The 19,212-nt window shown below is 47.9% G+C and overlaps 1 protein-coding gene across 15 annotated transcripts in view; it reads left to right on the forward strand.

Moving 5' to 3' along the window:
- Positions 1-19,212, forward strand: part of SLC29A3 (solute carrier family 29 member 3) — a 139,954-nt gene that overhangs the window by 91,237 nt on the left and 29,505 nt on the right. For all 15 annotated transcript variants that reach the window (XM_078776258.1, XM_078776260.1, XM_078776261.1 and 12 more), the window contains one exon: positions 15,962-16,044. In XM_078776258.1, coding sequence (XP_078632384.1) covers positions 15,962-16,044 — 83 coding nt within the window. The remainder of the gene's footprint in view (positions 1-15,961; positions 16,045-19,212) is intronic.

Genomic DNA, 19,212 nt, shown 5'->3' on the forward strand with positions numbered 1-19,212 from the left:
TGCAGAAGTCCTTTGCTGAAGAGCCATGGCTGGTGAGAGGTACGCACACCCAGCCAACTGGCATGCTGACAATTGAAATCACCACATATGAGGAAGAGAGAGTTGGGATGGGTAGATAGAAGTTGGTTCATATTATCAGACAGCGAGATGTAGATGGAGTCATCACTGTTTGGTGGACGGTACAACACACATATGAACAAAAGGTGGGAGCGAAGGGGCAGCCGTAGCCAAAGGTATTCCTGGGGGTGAGGTGGAGAGAGGGCAGTGGGGGGCGAGTGAGGAAGAGAGTTTTTTATAAAGATAGCAACCCCACCTCCAGGACGAGGCTCAGGTCTATCATACCGGAGGAGGGAGTAACCTGGGAGAGATACCAAGGAATCGGAGACATCATGAAGGAGGAAAGTTTCTGTTAAGCAGATCACGTCTGGTTTGTCAGAAGCAACCTGTATGGAGAGATCAGTCAAGTTTGAGCGAAGGCCCTGGATGTTTGAGGTCCATATCGTTGATGAAGAGGAAGGGGGAGCATCGGATACAGAACAGGGGGAGGGGGTAGGGTAAGATGTGGAAGAGGAGGAAGAGGTAGGGAGAGCTGTTGAAGGTGTGTCAGAGATTTCAGAATAGCTTGGAGAAAGGGAAGAATGGGGCGGACAAAAGGTTTGATGGTGATTGGGTGAGGCACAGTGAAGTGTTATTTGAGGAGGGGGAAGTGCGACGCAGAAGGTTGGGGGAGATGAAGTTGGAAGTTGGAAGGGGGAAGAAGTGGGGAGGACGCTTTGAGGAGGAGGGGTGAGAGGGGAGTCTAGGAGGGGAGGAGCGAGGGAGAGTCTCGGAGGGGAGCGGTTTGGGGGGTGTTTAGGAGGGAAGGGGCAAGGGGGGAGATTTGAAAGAGATGGGTGATGGGGAAGATTTGGAGGGGAGGGGCAAGGGGGAATATTTGAAAGAGATGGGTGATGGGGAAGAATTTGGAGGGGAGGGGCAAGGAGGTAGATTTGGAGGGGAGGGGTGATGGGGAAGTTTTGGAGGGGAAGGGTGATGGGGAAGATTTGGAGGGGAGGGGCAAGGGGGTAGATTTGGAGGGGAGGGGTGATGGAGAAGTTTTGGAGGGAAGGGGTGATGGGGAAGATTTGGAGGGGAGGGGTGAGATTGGATTTTGAAAAATGTACGATTAATGGGAAACGAACATTTATTGCAAAATGAGTTTCTTGAGACCTTTGGGTCAAAAATACGTTTGAGGACGCTGAAGGAGGGGTGGAGTGCAGGAGAGTTTCGGGAATGTAGAAAAGAGGAACTGTAAGAGATGGAATTTTTTTTTGGAATGAATAGATTTGGTGAGCAAGTCGAAAGCATCCTTTTATAGAAGAAGAAGAAAAAGGTGTTATAATATACGACAGAATACAGTTCTTCAGTTGAAAGTTTAAACATTTTTAACAACGTGATCACGTGATCACGAACAACGTGGTCGAAGAACGAACGAACAAATAAGAACAACGAATAAGAGCAGAGAAAAAGATTTTTTTATTTTTTTTCTGAGGGGATTTTAAACAAGGAAATATGGGGTGAAAGATTGGGACAAAAAACAGGGAACGAAAGTAATTGCAGCGCAATCGACGAACCACTGAGAGAAAAACAAAGCCTCAAGGTTGGACACGGAAGCCTACTAGGCCTCAGAATACTCGACACGAATTAACCGACGATTTTGTATGCAGGTATGAAAAATTAACACCGAGAATCTTACTAAAGACATACTATAAGTATACACACCGAAAGATAGATACAGTTACGACAAAAACACAATTGTGAAAAAATTACTTAACTTCGAAAGCGTGAGCGCATGGACAGCTTCGAAAGAACTTGACCTCCAATGAGGACCTCCAAAGAATGAACTTGACCTCTTCCCCATGTCTCAACCTCCCACCCCCTGTCTGTCATCCGTCTCTCTCCCCCGCATCCATCACTTTCCGCTAAGTCTCTTCCACCTCCCCCCACGTCTCTCCCCATGCCCATCCCACTCCTATGTTCCTTGATGTGTCAGCTCCAGCCTCTGGTGGCCCTTTGTCAACCTGCCTGTTCACCGACAGTAGATTGACATCCTGCAGTCCGCCATCGAGCTTTGGCTCCGCCACACTGTGTGTGTGTGTGTGTGTGTGTGTGTGTGTGTGTGTGTGTGTGTGTGTGTGTGTGTGTGTGTGTGTGTGTGTGTGTGTGTGTGTGTGTGTGTGTGTGTGTGTGTGTGTGTGTGTGTGTGTGTGTGTGTGTGTGTGTCGCGCGTCGCGCGCGTATCATCTTAGCCGGAGAATTGTTTATTGACTTGACTTCAAGTTATTGTGTTTATTCATTGTCTCTGTCTGGGATTCAATTTACGTTCTGTTTCGAGCTTTAATTAAACTAGGGCATGCCCGTACTATATATATATCTAAAATTATATCCCCCCCCTCTATTTACATGAAATGGTTTGGTCCAAAGCGAACGGCTTGCGAGTGGTGACAATCCCCCCCCTCTATTTACATGAAATGGTTTGGTCCAAAGCGAACGGCTTCCGGAGTTTGGTAAAGAAATCGCCATCGCGTGCACAAACGCGCAGGAAAGCGAATGAATCGCAAATTCGTTTTTATTAGTTTTAAAACATAGTTTAACGCCAACATAGTTTGCAAACGTGAAATAAATGAATACGCTCTCAAATGTGCCATCCGAGGCAGAGTGTGTCCGCCACGTTCGGCACACGCGATAGTTCGCTGCTCTCTGATTGGTTGAATCGTTTTTTGGACATAGCTCGGTAAGTAATTGTCCGATTAATATGAAACCTTGAAAAGGCACATCCTCGGGTCCCCAGCAATATACCTGGCAAGTTAAAAGTATATCGGACCCGTGGTTGTCGAGAAACAGCGGTCACAGACAAACGTACAGACGTACAAACGTACAGAGATTACTGGAATTATAGATAGATGTGTATTTGTATTTCCTAAACCTGGGTTCACATGTATATTCCCACCATCTTTTCCGTGCTGACCATTTGGTTTTGTTAAGTACCCCTGAAGGAGTAAATTGGCATAATTGCATTAAATTATAACTAATGTGGTGCAAAGCGCATTTTCCATTTTGGTGTGTTTTGTAATCAAATTGCCTTAAGCGTGAGCATTCACGGAGTTAATCTCTGGTGTGTTCAGTCTCCATGCTTGTTGCGGTTGTGGTTAAAGCGGTGCACATGGGTGCTGTGCACGAGACTAATATTTCACTTCCCAATGAATTGGAGAAAATAACTTAATTTCCATCTTAAGATGAATCGTCATTAAAATGACCTGGAGATGTTACACATGCGAGTGCAGAGGCTTATTCAGGAAGAGAAATGTCCTTAAAACCACAATTTATTTTCTCTTTCAGACACAAGACACAACACATTCTTGTAATTGAATGCATTTTCTAACACATTTACAACTTTGGGCTCATTTATCTGTGTTTAATCGAGTGGGATCTTGCACATATTGGTGCACATTTATCATGTGGACAGCTGGTCCATCTTGGCCATGCATGCTTGCACCATCTTTTATATTATCTTTTTAACTTTGTATTGTACAAGCTAGTGTTTGAAGGATTGCTTTGGTATTCAAATGTACATGTCGCTGCTGTTGATTCTGCTTTGGAAGGAATAGTTCTGCATTTTTGCCAAATTGTGTTCAAGGTGAAAAATGGGTGTTTAGTCCATGGAAGCAACGAGAAAGGAAAAAAATTAAAAAGGAATTTGTGAACAACCAACCTCTAAAAAATAAAATCCCAATAAAATTCCATTAATTCATCAGTTCACCTCTAATTTAGTGCAATCATTCTCTCAAGCCCCAAACATTGATCCAAAAGAAGAAATCTGAGGAAGTGTTCCTCATTTTAAGGTTAATTATATGAAAGTTCAGAACGATTGCACAATAATCCTTGTTTCCTTGTTTGATTACACAATAAATTATTATCTATATTTTTACTTTTTTTGGCAGTATTAAATGTTCGCGTAATATTATAGTCAAAAACACCTCCTGAAGTACATGCCACACTTTCCACTGTTGACGCAGTATTTAAAATATAACTACAGTGTATACAGTACGTGCAGTTTTGTGGCATCAAAAGTTTAATCTGACACCAGCATAAATTAAGAAGTAATCAATCAAAAAAAAAAAAATTTTTTTTTTTTTTCGCACAACACCATTTGGAGCTCCTTTTACTGTAACTTTGTTTAGTATAGGTCAGGGACCAGGGGGACAATGTGCACTGCTTTGTTTTCTCCAAAGAAACACCACCTGAAGAGCTGCATGATTTGCCGAATTAAAATATTGTGATAACTCTCGTGGATAATAGCCAAAGCCAGGCCATAGGAATGTTTATTTTGGCAGGAAAGCGCAAAAGAGATGCAATGTGGGTATTACAAACCAACAATTGTGCCCGAATGTATATATTGCACCCATGAGTGTGATTGCACTGCATTGTGCGGCGTGCCATGTCATTGATGACTGGTCAGTAAAATCCCAGCTGGCTCACTCATCCTCTTCAGGGAACGCATCATCTGTCTGCCTTACTTTGTTTTAAATCTACATATGGTGTGTCCACACATTATGGCTAATTTATTAATTCCCTTGGAATAACTTGGGGCAAGCACTAAAATGTGACCTATGAAAGCAGTGCTCCCAAAAGTATTGCCAAACTAATTTTGAAAAGTTTAAAGAAAAATTCTTTTTTCCCCCTTATAACATTCCCAGTAATGGTCAAAATTTTAGAGCAACCTTGATGTCAAAACTTTAAATTAGTAATTTGAAGATCCATTTACACCCCCCTCTCCCCCCACCCCTTCCCTGCTTGTCTCTCCCCACCTCCCCCCTTCCCCACCCACCCCCCCCTTCCGCTCCCTCTGGTGATTCTCTCCTCGCATCTCATCTCTCCTCACCCCTCCCTCCCCCCACTCATTATTTTAAAGCATGTCATCAAGTCAGAGTTGTAAAAATTATCCCAGTAAAACATAAAATACTTTTCCTTTTGGTGCATAAGATGGCAAAAACCGATGAATGCGGATCCAAAATTCACAGGAATCTGGTACATAGCACACCAAACATTGTACAGACCTGTGGTCTTTTGTCAGGAAAATCCTTTGTAACCACAACAAAAGAAAAACCTCCACGTTCCAAAGTAATGAGTGTAACCATACGGATTCAAACCAAAGTAAATAATTAGGTAGCTTGTCCTCCACAAGTCCTTGGCATGATGGTACATTACTCATATATAGAAGTACTGTTCTTGGTGGTACTTCCTCCACTCTAAAGGTACAGGGTGACCACAAAAAATGGTACCGACCTTACCTCTACCAACTTCCTCCATGCAAATGATATCCCCTTGCTTTTTTCAGGTGCGCCAAGTGGAGTTTATATATGGTTAACAAATATAGATTTAGTCGAGATGTCCCTTTTTTTTCCTTCTTTTTTTTAAAATCTTCAACATGCCATGGAAATCTAAAGAAAAATCGTTTTCAGTCGAAATCTACCTGGGAACAAAATTCTTCAGGAAGACTCAAATAAAGTTCAGAGTTAGGTGCTTTGAGGATGTCTACTGAGGAAGGCCACAATCCATAAATGACTGCAGCCGAATATGTCAGAGTAAGAAACATTTTTCCCCGTCGAATCTAATTATGCCTGCAGTTTCGAGGCTGACATTTAAATAAATATATCAAAAGGTTTATTTAATTTTTTGTGTGCTCCTTTTTTGTGGTCACACTGTACATGACTGGTTTGGTTAGATTTCAGGAAAATAAATAAATAAAAAGGGTTATTAAATTGTTTCGGTCCTGTTTTTTTGTGGTCACACTGCACATGACTGGTTTGGTTAGATTTCAGGAAAATAAATAAATAAAAAGGGTTATTAAATTGTTTGGGTCCTGTTTTTTTGTGGTCACACTGTACATGACTGGTTTGGTTAGATTTAAGGAAAATAAATCAATAAAAAGGGTTATTAAATTGTTTGGGTGCTGTTTTTTTGTGGTCACACTGTACATGACTGGTTTGGTTAGATTTCAGGAAAATAAATAAATAAAAAGGGTTATTAAATTGTTTGGGTCCTGTTTTTTTGTGGTCACACTGTACATGAATGGTTAGGTTAGATTTCGGGAAAATAAATCAATAAAAAGGGTTATTAAATTGTTTGGGTTGAAGGAGCTGCGCTCCAACGCGAGTCGAAAGAATTGACGCGACCAAAGACGGAATTCGTCCGAGTTGTTTTATTGAAACAAAACAGCTCAGGTATTCTGACAAGCCCGTTTATCGGGCAGCAATATATATACACATTCATGCCGGGGCGTTTGCCCGGGAAAACCGAGACCGGGCATGCCCGGGTGTCAAGGGCGAGTCCTGGAAAGGCGAGTCTGGACATGCCCGGGCGGCCTGGCAAGTCGAGGCTGGGTGTGCCCGAGCGCTCTGGGCGAGCCCTGGAAAGGCGAGAGCGGGCATGCCCGGACGCTCTGGGCGAGCCCTGGAAAGGCGAGTCTGGACATGCCCGGGCGTCCTGGAGGCGGCCTGGCAAGTCGAGGCTGGGCATGCCCGGGCGCTCTGGGCGAGCCCTGGAAAGGCGAGAGCGGCATGCCCGGGAAAGACGAGACCGGGAGGTTCGGGCGTGCCCGGGAACAGCGAGTCCGGGCATGCCCAGGAGAGGCGCGTCTGGGCCCGTCCGGACGAGCCCGGCATGGCGATCGCGCCCTGGCCGCGTCCTGGCAGGTGCAAGGCGATTGTGTACAATCAGCGGGAACCGCTACACACGCCCCTCCAGAATCGACCTGCACCGGCAGGGTCAATTTAAGGGGGGTCCGGATGACCCGGCCGAAGCGACCCCTGGAGGGTCGTGGGGGGGGGGGGGGGTCCGATCCGGTGGTGGGTGGTCGAGCGGGGGGAACTGTAGACGGGCGGCCTCGCCGTGGAGGAAGGGCCAACCGTGGTGGTCGGTCGACGTCCACGTGCGCCGGTTTGAGGCGGTCCACAGAGATCCGGTCCGACCGGCTGCCGACGTCGACGACGAAGGACTTGTCGCCCCGTCGCAGGACCCGGAAGGGCCCGTCGTACGGCGGCCGGAGTGGCCCCCGGTGCGCGTCATGACGCACAAAGACGTACTCCGCTGTGCGAAGCGCCGGGGGGACGTAGGACTGGGGGCCACCGTGGCGGGACGTTGGCACGGGGGCAAATCGTCGGGCGGCCTCCTGGAGGTCCGAGCACTGGTGTGCGGCGGACCAGGGACTGGTAGCGTCGGGCACGAACTCGCCCGGGACGCGGAGCGGCTGGCCGTAGACGAGCTCGGCGGCGGACGCCCGGAGGTCCTCCTTGGGGGCCGTGCGGAGGCCCAAAAGGACCCACGGCAGCCGGTCGGTCCAACCGTCGTCCTGAAGGCCGGCCATGAGTGCGGCCTTCATGGAGCGGTGAAACCGCTTGCACAACCCATTGGCTTGGGGGTGGTAGGCCGTGGTGTGGTGCAGCGTGACCCCCAACGAGCGGGCGACCGCGCCCCAAAGTTCGGACGTGAACTGTGGGCCGAGGTCGGACGAGATGTCCGACGGTGCGCCGAAGCGCGCGACCCAGGTGGCGATGAACGCCTGCGCCACGTCGGCGGTGGTGGTGGAGGTGAGGGGCACGGCCTCCGGCCACCTGGTGGTCCTGTCCACCATGGTGAGCAGGTGGGTGAACCCCCGCGATGGGGGCAGGGGACCCACCAGGTCCACGTGGACGTGGTCGAAACGCCGTGCAGGCACGGTGAAAGGTGCTAGCGGGGCCTGGGTGTGGCGGTGGACCTTGGCCCGCTGGCAGGCCGTGCAGGCGTTGGCCCAGTCGCGGACGTTCCGTCGAAGGCCGTGCCAGACGAAACGCGCCGACACCAGCTTCTGAGAAGCTTTCCGGCCTGGGTGAGAAAGGCCGTGGATGGAGGCGAAGATGCGGCGCTGCCAGGAAACGGGCATGATGGGGCGAGGCTGGCCCTGGGAGACGTCGCAGAGCAGGACGGTGCCCGCGAAGGGGATGTCGGCCAGGCGGAGGCCCGTGTCCGCCGCCCAGAGGGCCTGCACCGAGGTGTCGGTGGTCTGGTCGGCCGCTATGAGCGCGAAGTCTACGCCGAGGTGGACCGCGTTCGCGCTGGCCCAAGAAAGACAGTCGGCCACGGCGTTGTCTTTGCCGGCGACGTGCCGGATGTCCGTGGTGAATTCCGACACGGCGGAGAGGTGGCGCTGCTGGCGGGCCGACCACGGCTCCGTGACTTTGGCCATTGCGTAGACCAACGGCTTGTGGTCGACGAAAGCCGTGAACGGGCGGCCCTCCAGGAGGTGTCGGAAATGGCGAACGGCCAGGAATAGACCGAGCAGCTCGTGGTCAAACGTGCTGTATTTTAACACGTTCGGCTGGAGCTGCCGGCTGAAAAAAGCGAGTGGCTGCCAAACCCCATCCACCCATTGTTCATGGACGGCGCCCACCGTGTAGTTGGAGGCGTCCGTAGTGAGGGCGATGGGCGCGTTGAGCACCGGGTGAGCCAGCAGCGTTGCGTCGGCGAGGGCCCGTTTTGCGCTCGCGAAGGCCGCGTCCATGGCCGCGGACCAAACGATGTCATGCTTGGCCGGCTTGCCCCGGAGGGCCTCGTAAAGGGGCCGCATGAGCTGAGCAGCGCGGGGCACGAATCGGTGATAAAAATTCACCATGCCGAGGAACACTTGTAGGGCCTTAATGGAACGGGGACGCGGGAACGTGGTGATGGCCTCGACCTTGGTCGGCAGCGGCACGGCCCCGGTCTTGGTGATGCGGTGGCCCAAAAAGTCAACGGTCGTCATGCCGAAGTGGCATTTGGCCGGGTTGACAATTAAGCCGTGCTCGCTGAGGTGACCGAACAGTGTTCAGAGGTGGAGGAGGTGCTCGGCGCGGGACGTGCTGGCGACGAGGATGTCGTCCAGATAGACGAAAAGAAATGGCAGGTCGCGCAGCACCCCGTCCATTAAGCGCTGGAACGCCTGGGCCGCGTTCTTGAGGCCAAACGGCATCCTCAAAAATTCGAACAGGCCGAACGGCGTGATGACGGCCGTCTTCGGGACGTCGGCCGCCCGGACAGGTACCTGGTGGTATCCCCTTATCAGGTCAATTTTGGAAAATATGACCCGTCCCACCAAACGGGCGGAAAAGTCCTGGATGTGCGGGATCGGGTACCTGTCGGGGGTGGTAGCATCGTTGAGGCGGCGGTAGTCGCCACACGGGCGCCATCCGCCCCCCGGCTTTGGCACGATGTGCAGTGGTGAGGCCCACGCGCTATTGGAGCGCCGCACGATGCCGAGGTGCTCCAACGCGTCGAACTCGGCCTTTGCCACGGCGAGCTTGGCCGGGTCGAGGCGGCGGGCCCTGGCTTAGACCGGCGGGCCCGTAGTGGGTATGTGGTGCTCGATCCCATGCCGCACTGCGACGGCCGAAAACGTCGGCCACGTGAGGGCCGGGAATTCCGCGAGCAGGCGAGCGAACTCGTTCGCCATCGGGAGGGCGTACGCCAGTTCGGTCGGCGCGGAGCTGCTCATCGTGCACGCCAGGGAGCTGAAGGTCTCGGCGTTGACAAGGCGACGACGTTTGACGTCGACCAGCAGCCCGTGCGCGCAGAGGAAGTCGGCGCCCAGCAAAGCCATGGGGACGCAGGCGGTCACAAAGGTCCACTGAAAGCGCTGGCTACCGAAGCAGAGGGTGACGTCGCGCGGGCCGAAAGTGCGTATGGCCGAGCCATTAGCAGCGACCAAAGAGGGGCCGCAAAAGGCGTCCCGCCTGTCCTGCTCGGAGGCGGGTATGACGCTCAGTTGGGCGCCGGTGTCACAAAGGAAACGCCGCCCGGACGCTTTGTCCCGAATAAAAAGCAAATTGCCCGAGTGGCCGGCGTTCATGGCTGGGAATGAACGCCGGCCCGGCCGTTTCCCGACTTGCCGAAAGTGCACGGGGGTCGGCACGTCCGAGCCTTGTGTCCGAACCTGGCGTGGTAATAACACCATGCCTGGTCAGGTGAAGGCCCCGGCCGTCGTGTCGGAAGCGGTCGGCGCGGCGTGGCGGCCGCCAGTTGCACTGGCAGTTCGGCCTCCAACCGCGCAGGGCGCTCGGGCGTCGCCTCGGACGGCGGCAGGCACCATGTAGCCGCGCCGATGTGTTGGCCCCGCCGAGGAGATCTTATCGGCTTCCCTGGCGAGGGCGCGGGGATCGGTGATCGACATGCCAGCCAGGGCGAGGCGTACCAGGTGAGGCAGCTGGCGAAGGAACAGCTCGCGCAACAGAAAATCCGGAGAGTGCTCACCGAGCAACGAGAGCATATAGTCCATGCGCTCGGACGGGCGCGTGTCGCCGAGCTCGGGCAGGGCGAGCAGGCGCCGTGCGCGTGCCGCCGGTGAGAGGGCGAAAGCGTCGAGGAGGAGCGTCTTCAGCGCGTCATACTTGTCGGCAGCCGGCGGGTGCTCGAGGAGGCTCAGGGTGCGGGCCGTGGTGGCGGAACCGAGCGCTGCCACGACGCGGTGGAAGCGGGTGTCGTCCGCGGTGATGCCTCGCAGGGCGAACTGGGAGTCCGCCTGGGCGAACCAAACAGCCGCGTGAGCCTCCCAGAAGGTAGGCAGTTTAAGAGTCACTGCCGTGTCCATGGCTGTAGGTCACCAGTGAAGGAGCTGCGCTCCAACGCGAGTCGAAAGAATTGACGCGACCAAAGACGGAATTCGTCCAAGTTGCTTTATTGAAACAAAACAGCTCAGGTATTCTGACAAGCCCGTTTATCGGGCAGCAATTTATATACACATTTATGCCGGGGCGTTTGCCCGGGAAAACCGAGACCGGGCATGCCCGGGTGTCAAGGGCGAGTCCTGGAAAGGCGAGTCTGGACATGCCCGGGCATCCTGGATGCGGCCTGGCAAGTCGAGGCTGGGCGTGCCCGAGCGCTCTGGGCGAGCCCTGGAAAGGCGAGAGCGGGCATGCCCGGACGCTCTGGGCGAGCCCTGGAAAGGCGAGTCTGGACATGCCCGGGCGTCCTGGACGTGGCCTGGCAAGTCAAGGCTGGGCATGCCCGGGCGAGCCCTGGAAAGGCGAGAGCGGGCATGCCCGGGAAAGACGAGACCGGGCGTGCCCGGGAACAGCGAGTCCGGGCATGCCCAGGAGAGGCGCGTCTGGGCCCGTCCGGACGAGCCCGGCATGGCGATCGCGCCCTGGCCGCGTCCTGGCAGGTGCAAGGCGATTGTGTACATTCAGTGGGAACCGCTACAGGGTCCTGTTTTTTTGTGGTCACACTGTACATGTCTGGTTTGGTTTGATTTCAGGAAAATAAATAAATAAAAAGGGTTATTAAATTGTTTGGGTCCTGTTTTTTTGTGGTCACACTGTACATGACTGGTTAGGTTAGATTTCAGGAAAATAAATAAATAAAAAGGGTTATTAAATTGTTTGGGTCCTGTTTTTTTGTGGTCACACTGTACATGACTGGTTAGGTTAGATTTCAGGAAAATAAATAAATAAAAAGGGTTATGAAATTGTTTGGGTCCTGTTTTTTTGTGGTCACACTGTACATGACTGGTTGTTAGATTTCAGGAAAATAAATAAATAAAAAGGGTTATTAAATTGTTTGGGTCCTGTTTTTTTGTGGTCACACTGTACATGACTGGTTAGGTTAGATTTCAGGAAAATAAATAAATAAAAAGGGTTATTAAATTGTTTGGGTCCTGTTTTTTTGTGGTCACACTGTACATGACTGGTTAGGTTAGATTTTGGGAAAATAAATAAATGAAGGTAAACCATCAAGTTGAAAGCTCAAGGAAATGCTGTGGTTTAAATCCATGCTTCCTCCACTGCTTGGGTCAGCAGGTTACATGAGTTTTTTTTCTGGGCGACATTCCCAATTGCTACAGACAAAGGCAAAAGGTTTCTTTAGCATGTATATAGCCTCTCCCTTCTGCCTGATTGTAAATGGGACAGCAAATCGATGTGTAAACAAACGACTCGAGGACACTTGCAGCCAAAGGAAGACTCGCATGATTTATTGCAATGCACACTTTGAGGTTTGGGATCTGGCTTTGTTTTTACATTTTGATCAGTAATTGGGAGACTTCATTGAACAGTCGACGATATTACGGACACTATGAGAGACCAATACTGTTATAGCAATACTATCTCAACTGTTAGTGAGGATTTCAAGTGAGACGACCTTTTGACGCGAACATACATCCCCCTCCCCATCCCAATCTGATACCACTCAAGTCAATTTGTTGCTTTATATTTCCAAAATCAGTGGGTGGACTTTCAGTTAACTATTGCCTCGCTCTTCCCATCCTTTCCACCCCAGTCTGCCCAGGTCACATGCATTCTTCCAGAAATCCACATGTGGTTACCCCAATTATAAGCTGAACATTCACCTCAATTTGTTCATCCCTCTGTTATTTTGTCTATGGAACTGACTTTCCTGTGTCTGTTGTCTCATGATACCAGATCTCCCGTGTCTCTCCCCCGTGTCTCTCTCCCGCGTCTCTCTCCCTCCCTCCAGTGTTACAACATTGTTGCCAATAATCACATGCTTTCTTCCTACCCACCCGCTCTCTTCTATTCCCGCTCACCACCTCCTCACTCCTTTTTCTTTCTACGATATTATGGACAGAGTCTTCACCTCCATATTTTTCCTTTGATAATTTCTCAATGTATCAACCTGCTGTCCTTTGCTGTTTAGCCCCCCCCCCCCCCCCCCCATGAGCCAATATTTCGATAGCTCCCCCATGAGCCCTCCTCCCCCCCCCCTCATCCCCTCCACCTCTACCACCCCCACCAAAGTCCTCAAACATCAAACCCTCTGGCTGTTGTAGAATCTACAGCCACAGATTCCAAAACAACCAGAGGGGAAAGGTCTGCAAGGAAGGAGACAATGAAAGGGTGCAAAGTCAAGGAGGGAGAAAACGATAAATCAATACTTTGTGATGGAAAATGGTGCAAAGACTGTGCCCAAGCTCGGCAAAACTTGTGTGGCACGTGGCCAAGCCAGAGTGCTGTCGTCACATCTTTCCACCTGGCGCGTCAGCCATGGCAAGGCTCTCATTGATGCCACTTCGCTGTGACAGACCTCACTGTCAGCGACTCTTGCCACTCTCCAGACGGAGCTGCTTACTGGCTTCAACTCCAATTCACACTAACCATGCTACTCCAACAACATTGCTCAGCATTCCCACCTTTGCTTTTTCAAGGGATGGGCCAAGCACGGTGTTTGTCGAGGGTGCTTTTGGCCTCTCATACGACTCCGCCTCCTCCAGGACGATTACCCCCAAGATGCCGAAGAATCACCATAAGGATGAATAAAAGAGTTATATGAAGATGATTAATGAAATTATCCGACCTGGGCGAACGCCATGACGATACCATCATGACGACGTCATGACTGCAGCCCGAGAATGGTCTCTTTCAGTGCAACGCTGCCAAGATCAAATGCTGTCACGAAGCAGATGAATAGCCAAGCTACCGACTGGCTTCACCCTATTTGAGGCTTGTCAGTGTTACACATCACTGTTCCATCCACTTGGTGACTTTGAAGCCCTACAGCTTTATACTGGTTAATGATGCACCCCTAACTATATTTGGTAAGACGCCAGATTGAGTCCCATTACAGCTATTGCTGCACGATGCAGGATCAACAAGTGCCAGTGCCATAAATATATATATATATATATATATATATATATATATATATATATATACATATATATATATATATATATATATATATATATATATATATATATATATATATATAACTGTAAGAAATAGTAGAAACTCCAAAGTACGAGCAGGGCGTCTCATTTGTATTGAATAAATAATCGTTAGATTAAATAAGACGCGGACGTAGCTTCAGGACGTCGATCTTTAATTGTCGACAAGCTTTCGACCAACAAAGGTCTTCTTCTAAGTCTACAAAAACAGCAGGCATGTATATCAGTCAAGTATGTATAGTGATATGTGTGTGAGATGTGTGATGTGTGTAAAAATGCATACAGAAGGAAGAGCCACGCCAAAGTTCACTCACCGGCCCCAAGTTCAACGGAAGTGACCGTTTGCGTTACAGTTCCGGTGCACGTGCATATACAAATATAGAGATATACATACATAAACACACAAGCATATATTCATATCCCATTTGTATTCATATAATATATTAATATATTTATATAAATGACATATAAAGGTAGAATGAATGAATGAATGAATGAATGAATGAATGAATGAATGGGTTACGGTTAACAATTTGATTGGGTTGATGTGGGAACATGCTTTAGTCATCAAAATTTATGCCATGAGGGACTTTTGTCCGAAGTTTGTGTATCCAAAAGGACTCACGTTTCAGAATCGTGGTGTGTGATCGATTTGTGATTGATTCAATGGCAGAGATTTGAATGTCATTTATAGAGTGATCCGGTTGATTAAAGTGTATCGTGTAAGGTAGGGATTTGCCCTGACTGGTGTGGAAGTTATTGATTTCTGACCGGGTGTTATTAAATCGTGTGTAGAGTGTATTTTCAGTTTTTCCAACATTGTTTGGTGCACTTTTGGCAAGTGATCAGGTATATGACCCATGTAGATTTGCAGTTCATATAGGAGGTGATGGGGAATTTTTGTCCAGTGCTAGAACTACAGAATTTGTTTCCTTCTAGTAAATGCTTGTGAATAATACATTTGTTTGCTGTGCATTTATAGAAGCCAGGGATCCTAGTTTCTTTGTTGTGGGGCTGTGGGTGCTTTGCTTCCTAGTTTCTTCCTATATATATATATATATATATATATATATATATATATATATATATATATATATATATATATATATAAATAATCAACAGGCACATACAATAAATAAGGAAAAAAGAAGACGTCATGCAGAGCACGATACCTGCAAAATCCAACCCCTCCCCCCAAAAAAGGTTGCCAGTGATCCATCAAATTGTCCATTTCCTCAAGATTAATATTGACGATCTTGATCAAAGCTCGGGTCAATAGGATGAAAAGTGATGATTTTTCAGATGGAAATTGATGATTTTAGAAGTTTGACCTTGAGTTGACCTTAAAAATAGTTGGTTTCCTAATTCAGTGAGGCACTATGCAAATGCTGTTAAATTTTCAAGTCAATCAGATGAAAAATGACGATTTTAGAAATTTGACCTCCAGATGACTTGAACTCAAAATCAATAGGCTTCTCAATTGTGACGACCTCTGCAACTTGGTGAAGTTTCATGACGATGGGTTTCTAATTGTGACCTGTATGTGAGTGACAAACAGACACAATAACAAACGCAACCGACCAATATACTTGAAAAATCTTCGATTTTGCAAGTAATAAATGAGCAGGAAAAAAGGAGAGCAAGAGAAATGTAGTAACTTGGGGGTATTGAATAAAATACAGGGGGTGTTGTGGGTCGGGTTAACAGAAATAGAAATGATGGCAAGTCTGTTTGGAATACCACGACATGGTGTCTGCTGACTTAAATCCATGGAGGGAATTAGTGGGATTGTATTGATACAGGAAACTGTTTCCACACGTGGGGGGGGGGGGGGGGGGAAATGTAGCGATGTTGTTAGATATGAAAAAAAACATCACAGACACCATGACCAAATTTCTTGCACTCTCAGCGAGGATCCAGTGAGTATCAATCCGTCCATGATTAATTCTCATCCTGAAATGTTTTTTAACTTGGCGTGAACGCCCCCAACCTCTTAACAGTATGGGCCTCCATTATCATTATTGAATTGCATGTGCTTATAATAAATATTGAAAATAAATAAAAACGTTGGCATTTATTGAATATTGTGATATTTTGAATGCCCCATGTAACGCAACCGTCTGTTCTAGTTTTCTTACCATAATAAATGATTTGACAGTTAATAGTTTGTCAGGGCTTGATGGGTTTTCTTCGGCCTGCATTGTGAATGTTACCTGTTTTCTTTACTCACAGGTGTATTTTGAAAGCTACTTATCAATTGCATCAACAGCTCCCAATGTACTGTTTTCCATCCTCGGTGTTGTTCTCGTCAACAAGTAAGTGACTACATTTCTTTTGCTGGCACCATTAAGTCGACAGACTTGCTGAATAAGCGAGTTTATAAATTCTTCCATCTCGAAAAGGCTCTTCATTTGGGCATATTGTGTATAAGCTCGAGACATTAAATGTTTTTTTGTTTGTTTTTGGTTTTTTTTGTATACAAGATCGAGGCTCGTGAAAAAGCTAACATTAATCACAAAAAAGTCAAACCGGCACATAAAACACAAAATAAGGGGAGTGGTAGACAAGATGGGGAGAGAGGGGGAACGACACAAACACAACATTTGAGAGCAAGGACATCGGGAGAAATGTGGGAGGAGGAGGGCTTGGGGGGAGGTGGGAGAGGTATAAAATATATGGACACTGCAAGGACTTCCAGGAAAGAAGTTGGAATTTCAAACAAGGTGGATCTGGGGTGAATTAGCGGGGGTAGAAAAGATCAAGGTTTTGGATGGGGGAAGATAAGAGATGGTGGTGAACAGCTGTTTTAAAGACCTGGAGGGAGGAGTGGGATTGAAGGGAGTGGGGGAGTTTGTTCCAGAGGCGGGAGAAAAGGGGAATGAAAGAGTAAAGGTGAGCGGAGAGCCTAGATTTTGGCAGTTTAACCATAAGAGGGTTGCTGGCAGATCTTGTGTGACCTGTCGGAATATTTGGGGGACAGAGCACAGAGAGAGCTGGGGGAACAAGGCCGGAGAGGAGTCGGTAGAAGACAGAAAGACCACCAACCTGCCTGCGGTGAGTGAGTGAAAGGCCCTCGGAGTTAGCTTCATCGCAGGAGATTCCAATAATTCTGAAAGCTTTGGTTTCAACAGCGTGAAGCCAAGCTAGGTGTGAGGCAGGAGCACCGGCCCAGAGGGGGGAACAGTATTCCATTGAGCTGTGGATGAAAGCCTTGTATGTGATGAGCTCAGGTGTGCCAAGGAAGGACTTCGCACAACGGAGGATGCCCAGATGCCCAGATGCCCAGACTAGCTTTGGAGGCCAGCTTGGAAATGTGGTTTTCCCAAGAAAGATCATGGCAGATAGTGAGACCCAAAAGCTTGAGCGACAGAACTTCTTGGAGAGGATTGTTGAGAAAGTAGATGGGAGGGTTTTCCATTCGGTCTTTTAACAAAAGATGGGGAGAGACGTACACATATCTTAATTCTACATTTGTACCTTGTTTGATGTAACCTTCAGTGTTAACTAAAATGACTATTTTATAGCCCATGAAAGGTTGGGTGACGGGTCTCAGTAAAATTGATTTGCCATGTTTGTGAAGCGCCTGGGAGTAAACCGAGTAAAGAAGCAACTACAACGGCACTCTGTAGATTGCAGCGCATACCTCCGCCTGGTGAACAGTTTATGTTTTGTCTCCACTGATGGGCCGGATATGAATTCGGACCTGAACCAGAATCTAATCGCTTGTTCTTGTCACCAAACAAACTCGTCCACCAAGTTTAGTCATAACTCGTCCATACCTTTTTAAAATATGTCATATATTTTTCCATATCTCTCAATGGTGAAGAATCACTTACAAAAATTAAATAATTCTCGTATCCAAATCCATATTCAGATCTTCACCAAAATTCAACCAATTCTTCCTTGTCACACATACAACCTGTCCATCAAGTTTCATCCAAATCCGTCCATAACTTTTTGAAATATCCTGCTATGTATCGTTTTTGGCCCTATCTCCCAATGGTGAAGAATCACTTAAAAAATTCATTTTTTAAAATTAAAATGAAAAAAAATTATTTATTTTTTAAATTAATAAAAATAAAATTTAAAAATTCCGAATCCGCATATTCACCAAAATCTAAACATTTCGTCCTTGTCACATACGCTACCTCTGCAAAATTTCGTCCAAATCCGTCGACAACCTTTTGAGATATCTTGTTCGCAGACAGAGGGGAAAACCTAACGTCCATCCATCTTCAGTGGCAGAGGTAAAAAGGTATTCTACTCCAATTCACACTCTCAATGATGAAAACCGTTATCTGATCCTGCATTTGCTTGCAATGTCCCAGCACTTGAAAATAATAACGTGCTTGTTTCCTGCACAAAAATAATTTCTCTTCTTCATGTACAAACAGATTTGATGAATCGGTGCACACCTTGTGGCAACCTTTTGAAAGTGCCGGTTGTTAATTGTTGTGGTGAAGTGCAATTGGATGGCTTTAGCATCGAAAGGGGATGAGATAGAGGTCTGGATAAGGTGTTAAGCTTTTGCAGAGCATGGTCCAATGTCATTGGACAACTATTGATGACTTGACTGTCCTAAAGGAACCTTTGAGTTAGCAGCGACAGCAGCAGGGGAGAGTGATGTCGCTCGTGGAATGACCTGTCTTTGCCTAACCTTTTGGAAATGAAGGATGGAACGAATTTAAAAGTGGCAGACTGTTACTTTCTCGTTTTACTGTAGGATAGAGGCATTACAGAATGCCATGCCAGCAATATTTAATTCTGCCTCCCCCACCCCCTCTTCTAGAATAATCCGGGTTGAAATCCCATTCTTCACCAATGCCAACTTAGCACAAATTGACAAAATTGCACTTTTTTGTGTTGATGTTTCCAGCGCTATTATTAATTAATTAGGATTACAAGTGGGCGAATGCTGAGAAGGGTGCCATGTTTGTCCTGGCGAGGTATTGCAACACTTCGACGTTGCCATTCAAGAATCCCAAAAATGGGCAATGAAGCAAAAGTCGCTAATGGACAGCCTTTTGTGAGCAATAAATCCGTTTGGCGGAAAGGCCACAGAGCATGTTTAACGAGTGGTCTGAATGTGGATTAAGGATTCTTGTGTCTGATGATGGGATTCCTTTCAGAGACATTGCACATGTTTCTCATTGCTCAAAAATCGCCACAAATGACAATCCTCCGCTGAATGAAAATGCTGTGCTTTGAAAAGGAATGCACCAGAAAATATTTACCTTCCTCGATTGTCACGAATCTCTGCATTCAGATCTTTTTAGAATTGACATTCTTGCGAACTTGCTCTGCTTTGTATTTATGAATGCCTCAACAGAAGAGACGTTAAACAAACAAATTGGACATTGAACGAGAGATAAAATTGGCAAATTGAACGAGAGGTAAAATATCCTGTAGCAGGTTATCTTAAAAGTTGGCATGTGCCAACCTTTGACTTGACTAGCTTGGGTTTGAATCTCTACTCAGCTATA

The sequence above is a fragment of the Myxine glutinosa genome, chromosome 4 (assembly GCF_964187855.1).
Source record: "Myxine glutinosa chromosome 4, kmMyxGlut1.1, whole genome shotgun sequence".
NCBI lineage: Eukaryota > Metazoa > Chordata > Myxini > Myxiniformes > Myxinidae > Myxine > Myxine glutinosa.